The sequence below is a fragment of the Dasypus novemcinctus genome, chromosome 1 (genome assembly GCF_030445035.2).
Source record: "Dasypus novemcinctus isolate mDasNov1 chromosome 1, mDasNov1.1.hap2, whole genome shotgun sequence".
Lineage (NCBI taxonomy): Eukaryota > Metazoa > Chordata > Mammalia > Cingulata > Dasypodidae > Dasypus > Dasypus novemcinctus.
Window position 1 is genome coordinate 169,155,229 of NC_080673.1, and position 15,361 is coordinate 169,170,589.

Genomic DNA, 15,361 nt, shown 5'->3' on the forward strand with positions numbered 1-15,361 from the left:
AATCATAAATATGTAAGTGTAAATATATATATATGTATGTATTTATCCTATTATTTCTGTTTCTCCAGAGAACTCTAATACAATGACCAAATAAATATTTGCTGAATGGCTGCATCCATGATTACTGTATACCTGAGAAGTTTGGTAGTTTGCAAAGACTTCCAGTGATCTTCAGAGCCTAGCTTGGTCTCTAATCTGCATGTTATACAATACAAGTTATATAATATTATTTTTGGAAAAATATTACTAAATATTCAATGCAATATTTTATGTGCTTTGAGAAAGTTACTAAAAAAGACACTGCTGGTGCACTGAAATTCTGCTCTGCTGTTTTTCCTGAGTCTTGGTTCCTAGGTTTCCTAGTCTTTAAATTTGGAATAGCAGTACCTACCTCATAAGATTTTTGTGAAGATAACATGGTCTGGTACATTTAAAGCTTTGGGAACAGTGCTTGGAACACAGTAACATGAGCAGTTATTACTACTGGAGCTCTCTACATCTACCAAAGCTAGGGGAGAAAAGCAAACACCACACAAATGTAAGTAGTTTATCTTTTATTCATACAAACAATACATACACTAGACTGTACATTGTTTAAAGACTGCAATAATTTTCTAGTTTAACAACTCTGTAACAAAATTTAACTAAATGTAACATTTATGAAAATATAAATCTCTGATTGGGTAATTCTTCCCAACAATACAAAGTTTACATAAAAACATTCAGTCTGAGCTATCAGTTGCAAACAAGTTAGGAAATGTCATTTAAGTCACTTGTTATACTCTATTGGCTTTTTACATAGAACAATCACATACTACATTTAATTCATCTAGGCATTAAATTCTTAGGAATGTGTGGCATGAAAGTCCATCTGATAATGACAGGAATAAGAGAGTGTTGTCTCTGAAGAGCTGAAAAAAGCACTGACTCATACAATTAACTCCAGGTGATCTGTACGTGGGTCTGGGCATTCTTGGGCTACAACCCACCTGCCAGACCACATCATGGAGTGGGTGTTTACATCTGAATCACATCTTTGAATGCTTATGTGTCACACTGCTTTCCAAAGTGAAATACAAATGACATGGGTTCTATCACTTTGTTTCTCTGATTAGCATCAACAAACAAGATGTCCCGGTATTTTCTCTCATATAGCTCCCCAAGGTCCATATGAGAACTACAGCAGAAGTTATCATTACCTTTATTTTGCCGTTGATGAAAGCAATACACTGGGAAGGTAAATACCTATCTAGGGATACCTGATGAATGCAGGACAGGGCTGGACTGGAAACAAGTCAGTTCCGTGATCATTATTTGATCATTATTTCTGCCCACTCAAGTCACTATTGAAGCTTTCAGATCAAACCAAGCCAAACCAAACCAAACCAAATCAAACCAAATCAAACCAAACCACCACTGCTGACGCCCTTTGAGAAGTTATCCAAGGATATGTCATGTGGAGCATGTGGAAAGGAGGAAATCACTTTCACCATTTGTGATATAATATTTTCTTTTAAATAGGTGAAGTCGTTTTTAAAAAAATATTTAATACCATTTCACAGCTTCTGCTTTGAAACAATGACACTAGAAAAGGCTCAGAACAGTCCTCAAGCAAAAGTGTAACAGATAAAGAAGCATACATATGGTACGTAGAAGTAAGAAAGTGGTTACAGAGACAATAAAGAACCTTTGGACACCCTTAGGATTTATGGAATATTTTAGCACAAAGATAGGCATATTCAGTTTGTCCCAGAGTATTTGGTCATCTAACTGTGTTTTTCACAGGAAAGAGAAGGAATGAGAGTAAGGCAAATGTCATCAGTATTTCATACATGGCATGTTGAGAAAGCTTGCTTTCTATTAAGATTTGCTGTAGGGATTTAGGAAATAATTTTATGTTTCCATAGTATAGACTTCTGTTAGTATAATGAGAGAAGTGAACAGGTGAGTTTTGACCACAGTTGTAATGCCCTTTCTGTATTTCTTTTTTAGAGCCAGCACAAATATGCACAAATATGCAATAAAGATTGTGGTTTCTTAATAAACATATTCTTTTGCACCCAGGAAATAGTTTAAAAATCATATATTCCATTTTACAGAAACCCTTGCATGCAATTGTTGCAACTATATTTTAATAAAGACAGACTCTCTGTGTTCAGTAGCCCTGTGATGGTAATAGTTAGTTCTTGTCCCAGTCCAGTTCATAGCCTCACTTTTCATGTTGTTTCACCTGGGAAATAGGAAACCCATCTGGACGTTTTTGTTACATTATTTTGCACCTTTATACCTTCCATCTATAGACTGGGTTTACACAGTTGTCAGGAGTGTAAAATAAGGGAGAGATTAAGGCTGTATTTACTTATGTCCACACAATCATCCGAAGTCAAACAGCTCTCTGTCTTCATGATTTCAACTCACTTTTGTAGAACTAATTCTAGTCCAAATGGTCTGTATATGACACTCTCTACCACACAGCTAATTTAAAAACTACCCTATAACTTCCAGATGAAGTAGCCATTTAAATCCTATTTCTAGGAATTCTCTGTCAAGAATTCATTCATGGATACAATTTGATAAAGACTAAAACCAAAACCAATTTCCCATTTCTGAACATTTCGTGAGCATGTTATAAAAACATTGGAATGCTTTCATCTTTCTTGTCTTTTAAGAAAGGAACAGTTTTATCATTTGGGGTACAGAAGAGACACTCTTTGCTTTTGTACATGTATCGTGTGCTTCTGTTGATCAGTACAAACATTTTGTTAGCTATCAGGGGCAAAGCTGTGGCCCCTGGATTCTAGGGCGGAGCATACCCGCTCATAACAAGAATTGTATTTCTTGGAGGGTGTTGCTTCATTGGACTCTGTGGAGTCACTCACCGTGATGGGACTGTCTCTTGCAAAGACCTCGGTGGATTCTCTCCATAGGCAATCGACAGACACTTTAAAACAATAACTGTTACACTTAGGCCTGGATATCTGGGTTGCATTGTTGAATATCTGTCTGCTATTCGAAGTGGCTATTTTAATTTTCAGGGCGGCATCTACGCGGTCCACCACCGTGTATATCCCTATACTCCCATCATCAAAGCCCACAATGATGTTCAGGTGCCTTTGTGAGAGTGCAAGAAACGTTGGTGTTTTGTACAGCGAACAAGCACCAATATTTTTGCCATCGGCCAGTCTCATTACAATTAAGCTGGACGTCGCGCCATTTTCCTCCTCCTCTTCTCCATTTCGGAAGCAAATGTATACCAGGTAGCGGCCATCTCGAGACAATCTCTGCCGCCAGATGATCCCAGAGGCATGAACCACCCGTAATTTACCACTGTGTAAATCAAGCACGTTGATATTTTCATCTCCCCTAGATATAATACCTAGCTTTCCGTTCGGAGAGATCTCAAAATCCTCTAGGTTTTTCAAGAAGTTGTTGGGAAGTTGTACACGTCGACAGATGACTTCCTCGGTCAGACTCCAGATGTTCACAGTCTCGGCTGACGTGATGAAAACTATGATATCGGGACAGTCGGGGATCAATTTAAAGTTCACAATGGTGGTCCCATCCTCACAGCAAAATTTCTTGGTGATACTTCCAGTCCAGAGACTGACTGCCAGCACTTTGCTTTTGGTCATTCCCACCACGAAGGTATTTGCAGAGGTTATAAAGGCATTCTGCAAAGTGGTCAGAATGTTGCAAACTCTGTGGCCTGTGGCCAGTCTCCAAACCCTGGAGGCGTTTTCCTCACAGAGTGAGACCACAAACTGATCATTGTGTGTAATCAGCAGCTGAGATATTCTCTGTCCATTAATTCGGAAGAGGTTTTCACCACTGCTGGTGTGCCAGACATACTGGCTGCTTTTGTCATCTGATGTCACCATGACGTCACCAGAAGAAGTCAACACACAGTGTTCAACTATTCCTTCGTGTTTAAACACTGCTTCAATGAACCCACTGCTGAAGTTCCACTTATGAACACAATCAGAACCATCGAGGGAGTAAATTATTTCCCCTCTGGTAGGTAACACCAGACTTTGGATGGGTTTTCCAGTCTTATCTATGTTGGACATAGCTGTGATTATGTCTATATCCCATATAGAAAGAACACCACTGGTGGATAAAGATAGCAACATATTGTGGTGACTAGATTTGACCAACTTAACTATGGTACCTGTAATTTCCTGTAAGCTTGCCATACACTGTCCTGTGTCCCGCCTCCAAAAAAACACGGCTGAGGTATTTTCCATGGTTGCAATTATGCAGTCTCCATTTTTGGATAGCACAGCAGATATAAAGCGCTCATTGATCTTGGCTCTGAACTTTTCAGCCACCTTCCACATGCCAGTATCTAAGAGTTCAATGCTGAGGGCTTTACAGATCAGAATTGCACTTTGGTCCTCTGAGAGTTCAATGCTGACCAACTCGCTGTCTTCCCTTCGGCAGTCAAAGTCATCAGTCAGCTGGGGATTGGAGATGTCCTCAGTACTCCAAACAGAAAGGCTTCCCTCACTGTCTACCATGACCATTTCTTGAGCCGTGTCCAAGGTAAGAAGAAACTTCACGAATCCACCAGAAAACTCTGATGTCACCGTACATAACTTTTCTCCACTTCCTAAATGAAATATGGTGGTTGTGTTCAGGTACTGTCCACAGAAAGCATATACACCGTCCAGAGAGCACTGGACACAGGTCACTTCGTACCAGCAGTGGAACTGGTAAAGGGGCCATCCATAGAGCAGATCAATGACAGTGACATCTTTGCTGGCCTCTAGCCATGCAAGGGCATGGTTGACAGACAACGTAAATCCATTGATGTAGGTGGTCCCACTTCCATGCTTGGTTCCCTTAATTTCCACTTCAGACAGGAGACAAGAATTCACATTGTCATAAATCAACAAGGTGTTATTTGTTGTAGCCACCACAAGGTACTTTTCATCACTGGTGAGTTTCATGCCCAGGATGACAGACTGGGCTGTGGTGATTTGCCTGAGGAGCTGGCGAGTTTCTACATCCCATGTGCTGATGGAACCATTTTCTAAGGCTGTGAGGACAGTACTGGGGTTACAGGTAGGCAAAATCTCTGTGACATGCAGGTGACTAGATGACAAGGGAAGGTGCTCTGGGCTGTATGTCACGTCCATGGATGAATGTAATGGCACGATAGAGCAATATTTGGGTCCGTCTTTGTCACATTCTAAAAGAAGGTGTCTGAGTTTGGGCAGGGAACTTACAACAGGCAGCAGTCTTTGCTGAAGCTCCGCGGACAGGGAGCCAGGAAACGCAATGACCTTGTTCTTGATGCTGCGGAGAGTGCTGGCCAGGAACTTCAGCTCCTTCTCTTGTGAGTAGTTGTAAGCCAGCTCAATGTCTGAAAGCACTTTGTCGAACTGGCCGATTTTGATCATGGTATAGAGCCAGCTGAAGTTCATGATGATGCCATAAAGCAGGTCATCAGTTTTCCCACACCTTGTCAGGTGGTGTAGAAGCTCAGACATTTTCCGATGATTCACAAAAAAGATGTCAGGCTCCAGGGGATTACACTGGAAAACCCAGGGCTGGTCTGGGGCCTGCCTGTCAAAGGAAGCCTGCTCCATGAAGTGCTTTTCTTCTTCCAGCAGACTTCTGCTCTCCAAGTCAAGGCAACCATTCAAGAAGGGGTCTTCAAGGCAGAAAGCTTTCCTCCTGCCCCCTGACCAGACGCCCAGAAAATAATCTGCCAGGATGGTGTGCATTTCACGCAGGTTACTGTTGTCCTGCAGATACAGTTTCTGGGCTATGAGCTGCAGATGTCTGTTGGCCCAGACCAGGAGGGTGACGTTCTTCACGTGTCTTTCTATTAAGTATCCACTGAGACCCTCCTTGAGCCTTGCGATGTACAAATACGGTACTCTCAGGGGATTGCTGGGCCTCACGTTTTCATTGAGCTCATTCATAACATTGTTGTCTAGGGCTAAAACGTCCTCCAGTTCCATCTCGCTCAAACCCATCTTGGCCATGGTGATGTAACCAAGAGCCCTGGAGACCAGCTTCTGACCACATTTCTTTTCCAAGGACCAGAATAATTGCTCTATGCTTTCATGAACGGTGACGCAGAGGGAGGATTCGTCGACGTCTTTGTGCGATCTCCAATATCTCACCTCCCTGAACGTCAGATTCACAAACATGGGCAGCGTGCACTTGGAGAACGCATTGTTCACGTAAATCTGCTGGCCTGATGTGACCTTCCTTTTGACCCGCAGCAGCTGGTGTTTGAGGACCTGGCTGCACATCTTCCTGTCTCGGGGAATTAGCTCGATGTAGTTGTCGTCTTCATGGATAAGGCACCTTAGTTTCTGCAGGATCCCATGCTTATTGGGCAGTGCAGAGAGCACTATCCGGACAAAGCGGGGAAGGTGAACAGGGAGCCACCAAAGCTTCCTGGCATCATCACTCTCTGACAGTTGCTCGAGGGCATCGAATATTATCACCAGGGGCCGCTGCAATGAAGACTCATTCAAAAGATTTATAAATAAGTCACGGAGGTCATGGATCTTTTTGGGGAAGTTTTGAACCAGACACCGGTAGTTAACTGCCAACTGTTCACAGACACTTAGAAGGAGATTTCTAAGGTCAGTACTCATGTCTGTGGTTCCTAGAAATCTCACGACGACAACTGGGTCAGATTCTGGTCCTGTTTCTCCATGTAGCCAGCCATAAGCCTAAAACATAAAAAGAAGGGCAGTATATAGTTATATAGTTGTACACAGCAACATTTCCTCTCAAGAAATTAGCCTAGAACCAGTACGTGGAAAAAACTCATGAGAAGGCCAAGGAGCTGTCAAGAAGTTCATGCACTGAGATGAAACATAATGAAATAGTGATAATATTATTTAACCATAAAGCAACATTTAACTTTGCATTCTAAACGCTATATAGAGTTTCATAAACACTATACTTAAATATCTGAAATGGTCAGTTTTCATCACTGAATCCTCATTTCCTGGCACAGATGTTGGCACACAGTAAGTGCTTAGTATTTGTTTAAAGAATTATTAGATTAATTAATGTGATCACATAATGCTGTATATAGTTGATCGAATTCCAATTAATTAGAGTGCAATAAAAGCAATCACTACTAAAATTATATATAATCTTTTCCTGAGTCTTAGATGACTCAGAAGATGTTTTACTATATTGTGGTGCTATAGGGTCATCATTATGATTATCATTTAACATTGTCATAAAAATCTACATGATGCTGGTTAAAAGAGTTTGATTAAATTTTATGCTTTATGACAGTTTATTATATAAATATGCAGTCATCAGCTCTCACATTCTCTTTCTGAAGGACAGATAGGATTACAGTGTCATTTAACAGAAGAGGAAACTAAGGCCCAGTCTTTCTAAATGACTTGCTCAGAGTTAAATGGTTACCAAGAGACAGAGTTGGATTAGAAGCCATGTTTGTTTAACCTTAATTCTAAGGCTCTTCATTTTTTTTCAGATAGCAGAGTTAAAAATATAAAGTATACAAGGAGTCTGCTAAATGTACTGGTTTTTCTGTCTGGAAAGGTAAAGACAAGAAGGGATATGATCAAAGTATAAAACATTGCCAAGAGTACTTTTAGAAGGATAAAAAATCTTCCAGTAAGCCTTGGAATTTGCCAAGTAAAGGGAAAGGATACTCCTTAAAAAAGGAACTACTATTTTATACACTAGGACGTAAGTTTATGAAACTTGTTTCTTCAAGAGATAGTTTGGGTTAAATTATGAATAGGTTTAGGAAAGATTTATGGATGTCACTTTGCCAGTGAACTATTAAGGAGAATAAGCTTAAAATTTTTTTTTTTTGGTTTAGTTCCAACATTTGAGGCTGATATTGAGAAAGGTAATCTTGCCATCCTACAGCTGACCTTTGGTGGCAAATTAGAAACAAAGCAGTTTGTTTATTCCTACATTTATTGCTTATGGTGGTTATATGCATCATACTCCCTTCTCTCAATTATGTGTTGCCAAATGCATGATGTATATAGAGAGTCAAGAACTCATGTCCATGGAAATATTGGGTAGCACAGGAAATAATGTGAGATAAACATGAGATGTCTACATCCTCACGTGGGACACAAAGTTTCAGAGGAGTACAGGTGGTGGGAGACAAGGGGAAGGGTTCAGACATTTTCAGGAGAGAGGTAAGAGAAATGCAGGGAGGGAATCTAGAAATAGGCAAGCCTTCTTGGGGGACCAGAATCCCGGACTGTGAATAGATGGACTCAGTTTTCTGGACAAAAATATCCAGAATGGGGAGCACTCAGAAAGCCATTTCTTAAGTTGATCAACTCTAGACTCTGACATCACACTTTGCCTCAGATGGAGTGGCTTATCTATGCAATGCATAGCAACACATTCCCTCGGATTCTTTACCTCCTGTCCTAGAGCATGTGTTATAGTATCACGTGTACATTTGACTTAGTCAGATTCATTGATAAATGCCCCATCCAACCAGTTTTACCCCTCAATTTCCAAGAGGAAAATGTCCTAGAGTGAGTGTGAAATAATAAACATGAATACGTTTACTCATTTTATTTCAATTCCCTTGTGCCTCTCACAGTGTTAGTATTTCACATACTTGGAATAATTCTAGTGTTTGAAGACCACCCTCCACCGACACACATACTTTATTTTGATGCAACTTGGTCCCTTAATGCAAGCCTACTATTTCATCTAGTGCTCAGTTAAAGAAAGAACAATTTGTTCTAACACAAGAAGAAAAACCAGCTGGGTTTGACATATTAAGAAATAATAGTAAACTATCCTTCCTAAGGACTTTTCAAGGGTAAGTTTGATATAGCTGATTTTCACCTCTGAAATTATCTTGGAACCTAAACCCACTGTGGCAGTTTGATATTATTTATGAATTCCACCCCCCACCTTACCCCCCATAAGAGAAAGACTATGTTTGTAAACTGGTCTGTCCCTCTGGGTGTGATACCCTTTATACTAAATTCAAAGGTTTTAAGTTTACTTGATAAAATCAATTTAGGACTTCTGATTTGACAAAGTCAGTAAGGTGTGACTCAGGTTAAATCCCTGCCCCCTTAGTGGGCCTGTATAAACAGACACTCACTCAAGAAGACACATGGGAAAAAAGAGAGCTCCACAGATGCCAGAGGAGAGGACTTTCTGTATCAGAAAGAAGGCTCAAACAGTTAAATCCTGGGGAGAGATAAGCCCTTTGTCTGACAGTTTGTAGCTGATACAGGAAACCCTAAGAGACAAACTGTATGCCAGTCTTCATCTGAGATCAGAGGAAGCTGTGACCACAGAGCCTTAAGAGGAAGAAGGAAGGAGAGACCAGGCAGAGATCGTCTACCATCTTGCTTCAACATGTGGCAGCTGACTTTGGTGAGAAAGTACCTGTTATGGTCCCTTGAGTTGGACTCTTTAGGGCCTTGTAACTGTAAGCTTTTACCCCAAGTAAATACCCTTTCTTTCTTTCTTTCTTTCTTTCTTTATTTTTATTTATCTCCTTTCCCCCCCCCCCCCAGTTGTCTGTTCTCTGTGTCTATTTGCTGCGTGTTCTTCTTTGTCCGCTTCTGTTGTTGTCAGTGGTACAGGAATCTGTGTTTCTTTTTGTTGCGTCATCTTGTTGTGTCAGTTCTCCGTGTGTGCGGTGCCATTCCTGGGCAGGCTGCACTTTCTTTCGCACTGGGTGGCTCTCCTTACAGGGCGCACTCCTTGCGTGTGGGGCTCCCCTACACGGGGACACCCCTACACGGGGGACACCCCTGCATGGCATGGCACTCCTTGTGTGCATCAGCACTGTGCATGGGCCAGCTCCACACAGGTCAAGGAGGCCCGGGGTTTGAACCGCGGACCTCCCATGTGGTAGATGGATGCCCTAACCACTGGGCTAAGTCCACTTCCCAAATACCCTTTATTAAAGCCAACAGATTTCTGGTACTTTGCATCAGCATCCCTTTGACTGACTAATATACCCACAAAAGATGCAACCTGACTATACTCATTCTTGTCCTCAAGATGACCAGCCTGAAATTGTGTAGCACATGACAGATTATGAGAATGTACATTAGGTTAAAGTAAGCTCTGTTCTTAAGAGGGTGTTGGAGATTGAATCATGTCACAAAAGGCATGTTCAGAACCCAATCCCTGGTCCTGTGAGTATGAACCCATTTGTAAACAAGGTCTTTGAGGGTGTTATTAATTAAGGTGTGCCCAAACTGAATCAAGGGGAATGCTAATCCAATATGGCTGACTCCCTTATAAACAAAGGAAATTGGACATGGAAGGAGAAGTCATGGGGAACGGCCAGAAGCTGGAAGTCAATGGAACTTGGAGGAGATGGGGAAGATATTACCATGTGACAGAAAAGCCAAGGAACTCCAAAGATTTCTGGCCACCCAGAAGATACTGACCCTGGGAGGAAGCAAGCCTTCTAGACTCTGAAACTGTGAGCCAATAAATTCCTGAATTTAAACCAACCCATTGTATGGTATTTGCTTTAGCAACTATGAAACTAAAACAGAGAGTAATAACAGGAAGGACAATATAGAGATTTTGAAGTAAGACTTGAATAATACAAGCCATCATACTTTGATACCAGGTTTAAAGGGAGGTTAAAAATGGAACTAGTTTAGTGTAGTTTCGGTGGAGATCCTGAGACAGTAAATATCACATTCTAGAGTGAGGTTCCAGACCATCACACAGGACTTAATATTAAAGTTCTGAAAATCAGTTTTGCTACCTTTAGTGGACCACCCATCTGTGGTAGTTTGAGGTTTTTTATGGTCCCCAGAAAAACACATTCTTAGGGCTAATCCGTTCCTATGGGTGTAAACCTATTGTAGGTAAGATCTTCTTTCCATTAGGTTACTTCAGTAGGGGGTGACTGTGACCCAGGGTGGGTCTTAATCCTCTTACTGGAGTCCTTTATAAACAGAATGGATACAGAGAGAAACCCACAGAGATACAGAGAAAAAGACACAGAAGCAAAGAGAGAAACCCATGAGAGCAAGGAGCTGAAATTAAGGAATCTGGGAGAGGAAGCCAAAAGCAACAAAACCTGGAAGAGAAGGGAGAGACCAGCAGATGCCTTCATCTGTTGTATCCAGGCTGAAAACATCACCTGGTGATGCCTTGATCTGGACATTTTCATGGCCTCAGAACTGTTAAGCGTGCAACCTAATAAATCCCCATTGTAAAAGCCAACCCCTTTCTCATATATTTGGCAGGCAGCTAACTAAAACGCCACCTCTATCCTTTAAAAAGTGATTGGAGGGACTGAGAAAAAAGGTGGAATTAAGGTTCTGTGGGCCATATCTATCACTACTCCACCCCAAAGGAGAGGCCTGAGGGATGTCCACCTCTTACTTCTAGCCTAGGGATAGGAGCTTCAATGCCACATCCAAGGTGTCCCCCAGAGCTTGTTTGGTGTCTGATGACATCTTAGAAAGATAAAGTTTGAGTGGCTGAGGCTGGCTAGTGGCTCGGATGGAAGAATGACAGAGGGTTGCAGTATTGGGACTGGATTATCATTACAGAAGGTCGCAGGGAAAAAATATACCTGAGTGTTTCTCACATACCCAATGTGGGCCACAGGCAAGAGTGAGATGGCAAGCATCTTTGTTTTCTTTGTTTTTTCAAGGTCCGAGGAGTTTGCTGAGCTATGGATCAACTCATAGCAGAAAGATATGAACCAAGATGGTGGCATGAGAAGCTTCAGGGTCCCATCCCCCCACAAAGCTTTAATCAGCAAGGACTGGCAGAAATCATTCTCAAAAATCCAGAAAATAATGAAAGGATTTCAGTAACAGGGTGAAGTCAAATGAAGAAAAAGGCAAATTAAAAGCAATAGGATCTCATAGCACCCAGGCCGGCCTCTCTCCATTGCCTAAGTGGCTTGTTACAGAGCCAGCCCATGCTCCCAGTGCAAGTTCCTGGTTCCATTTCCAGGGGGAGTAGAGTAACACTCATGCACATGCATGTATATACTGGGAACATGTATGCCTGGATGAATCTGGTGGTTTCCTGAGGGACTCACTGTCCCAGAACTTCCCCTGTATGTAGAAGGTGGCTCATGGAATTCTCATACAGAATACTGTGGAAGAGCAGTCAAGTCATACTTCCAGGGACGGGGGATTGCTGCTGTAGGACATATAGTGCAGTGCCTGAGACTGTGAGGAAACTGCTTCCTAGGTAACAGGGGAAAGTTGGAACTATGTAAATGTGGGAATTCCTAAGGGTACACGCACAGGCACAGAAAGTATCAGGAGGCCCCTAAGCTTTGGCCTCAAACTATTCTTTAAACTCATTGTAGGGATAAGTTCTGAAAGAGAGCACTTACATAGGATTATCTGCAAAGTCTGGAAAAGGTATTTTATTTTCTCCCCCTTTTTTGTTAGCTCCTAGCATTAATAAAAAATTCTGTCTTTACACCAGATGGATAAAATCTTAAGGAACAGATGCCTCAGAGTCTAAATTTCAGTGAAAACACATCAAAATATCAAAATGCCCAGGTTTCAACAAAAGATTATAAAACATACAAAAAAATAGGAAGTGAAGTCCTGGGTAAAGAGAAAGATTAAAGAATTAGAGACGATCAGTGAGGAGGTCCAGACCTGGGACATAACAAATACTTTTAAAATGGCCCTAAATATGTTCAAAGAGCTAAAGGAAGACATAGACAAAGAAGTTAAGTAAACCAGGAACATCTATGCACTCAAAGAGAATATTAGTAGAAATGTGGTGTGATGGTTAGTCTTCTTTGTCAACTTGGCCAGGTAATCGTGTCCCATTTGTTTGGTCAGGCAAGCACTGGCCTAATTGTACTGTGAGGACATTTCATGGACTTAAATCATCAGTATGTTAATTGCATCTATGGCTGATTACATCTATAATTAACTGAGGAGATTGCCTTTAGCAATGAGAGATGTCTCATCCAAAATCAGGTGAAGGTCTTAAAAGTGATTTTAGCAGTCAGAAGAGAGAATTCCCATCTCAACTTCAGACAGCCAGCTTCCCCTGGGGAAATCATTGAGGACTTCATTGGAGTTCCTGGCTTGCATCCTTCCCTGTGGAATTTGGACTTGTACATTCTAATGGTCTTGTGAGACAATTTTATAAAACCTCATACTGTTTATAGATAACTCCTGTTGGTTCTATTTCCCTAGAGAACCCTGACTAATACAGATGGTAATTATGAAAAGGACCCAAACAGACCTGAAGACCACAGTAACAGAAATAAAAAATTCCCTAGAGGGGATCAAAAGCAGATTGGAGCTGGCAGAAGAAAAAATCAGTGAATGTGAAAATAAGACAGTTGAAATCATCCAGGCTGAGGAGCAAAAGTAAGAAAGAATGAAAAACTAAAAGATATGGACAAAGAACTAAAGGAAAATGATAGATGAACACAAGAGAATAACAATAGAGAGATGGAAATTATGATAAGACAAAAAGAGCTGAAAACCACAATAACATAAATTAAAAATTCCCTGAAGCACACTGGAGCTGGCAGAAGAAAGAATCAGAGAACTTGAAGATAAGTCAATTGATATCATCTAATCTGAGGAACAGAATGAAGGAACAATGGAGAAGAGTGAACAGAGCCTGAGGAACCCATCACCAGCAAGCATACCAATATATGCATTGTGGGCATCCCAGAAGGAGAAGAAAGAGAGAATGGGGCAGAGAGAATATTCAAAGAAATAATGGTTGAAAGCTTCCCAAATTTAACAAAAAATATGAAAATGCACATCCAAGATGTACAATGAACTTCAAACAGGATAAACCCAAAGAGACCCCCATTGCAACATATTATAAACAAACTGTTAAATGTCAAAGGTAAAGAAAATTCTGAAAACCTCAAGAGGGCTTCAATAAGGTTAAGTGCCAATTTCTCATCAAAAAACACTGAAGGCAAGAATGCACTGGGATGACATATTTAAAGTGCGAAAAGCAAAATATTGCCAACTAAGAATTCTGTATCTGGCAAAATTGTCTTTTGAAAATGAGGGAGTAATTAAGACATTCCCAGATAAACAAAAGCTGAGGGAGTTTGCCACCATGGGACTGGCTCTACAATAGATGCTAAAGAGGGCTCTGCAAATTGAAAGGAAAAGACAATAGACAATAGGTTGTAACCTCATGAAGAAATAAAGATTTCCAGTGATGATAACTACATGGGTAAATATGAATGCCAGTACTTTTGTATTTTTGGTTTGTAACTCCACTTTTTACTCCCTATATGGTCTAAAAGTCAAAATGCATAAAATGTAATGATAAATCAGTGGCTCTGGACCTATAATATGTATAAACATGTAATTTGTGACAAGAACTACATACAAGTGGGGGAAAAGAAGAGTATAAGAACATAGTTTGTGTACACTACTGATGTTAAGTTAGTATCAAAGCAAAGGAGATTGTTATGTATTTAGGATGTTAAATTTAAACCTCATGGTAACTACAAAGAAAATACTGGAGAATATGCAAGCTCATAGAGACAGAAATTAAGTTACAGATCACCAGTTATGAGAGCAAGGGGAATGGAGAATTAATGCATAATGGATGTAGGGTTTCTGTTGGAAATGATGGGAACATTTTAGTAATGGAAGGTGGTGAGGGTATCACAATATTGTGAATGTATGGTATGCTTGGGAGTGTTGGAGAAGAGATGATTTATGTTGTATACATGTTCCCACAATTGAAAAAAAAGAAAGAGCAATGAAAGAGGCAATGACCGTTAAATGCAATACATAATCCTGGATGGGTTCCAACAAGCAGAAGAAAAGTGTTAACAGTACATTTTTGAGGCATGAGAAAATTGGAATATAGACTATAAGCTTTATATCAATGTTAAATTTCTTGAATTTCTTAACTTTATATATGGTGATTACATAAGTGAATATCTTTGTTCCTAGGAATTGTATTTGGCAGTATTAAGTGTTCAAGGACAGATGTATACAACCTGCATTCAAGTGTTCAGAAAATGCATTGATAGACAGAACAATATGGCAGATGTGGTAAAGTATCAATATTGGCAGATCTTGGTAGGTGGGAGGATAGGGGTATGTTGGGTTTCTCTGTATGGGGTTTGAATTATTTTTGTAATTGACCTAAGTTCATAAATATTTCAAATTAAAAAGTGGAAGAAAGAAAGAGAAAGAAAAGAGAAAAAAGAATGGAAGGAAGGAAAGAAGGAAGGAAATGAAAGAAACTGGCACTGGGTAGCTGTATGCCTCAGAGCTGAGGAAGTGGCCAGCTAGAAAACAATGCATACTATAGGGGAGAGAGATTCAGTGAGGATGGTGGGGGGCGGATTGCTGTAGTGGAGGGAGATGAACCCCCAGGAAACCGTGAAAGGAAAAGTCCC

General features: G+C 40.6%; 1 protein-coding gene across 3 annotated transcripts in view; it reads right to left on the minus strand.

The window, feature by feature from the left end:
- Positions 1-539: 539 nt before the first annotated feature.
- Positions 540-15,361, minus strand: part of NWD2 (NACHT and WD repeat domain containing 2) — a 233,294-nt gene continuing 218,472 nt past the window's right edge. For all 3 annotated transcript variants that reach the window (XM_058299876.2, XM_071217107.1, XM_071217109.1), the window contains one exon: positions 540-6,695. In XM_058299876.2, the coding sequence (XP_058155859.1) occupies positions 2,763-6,695 (3,933 nt within the window). In that variant the 3' untranslated portion in view covers positions 540-2,762. The remainder of the gene's footprint in view (positions 6,696-15,361) is intronic.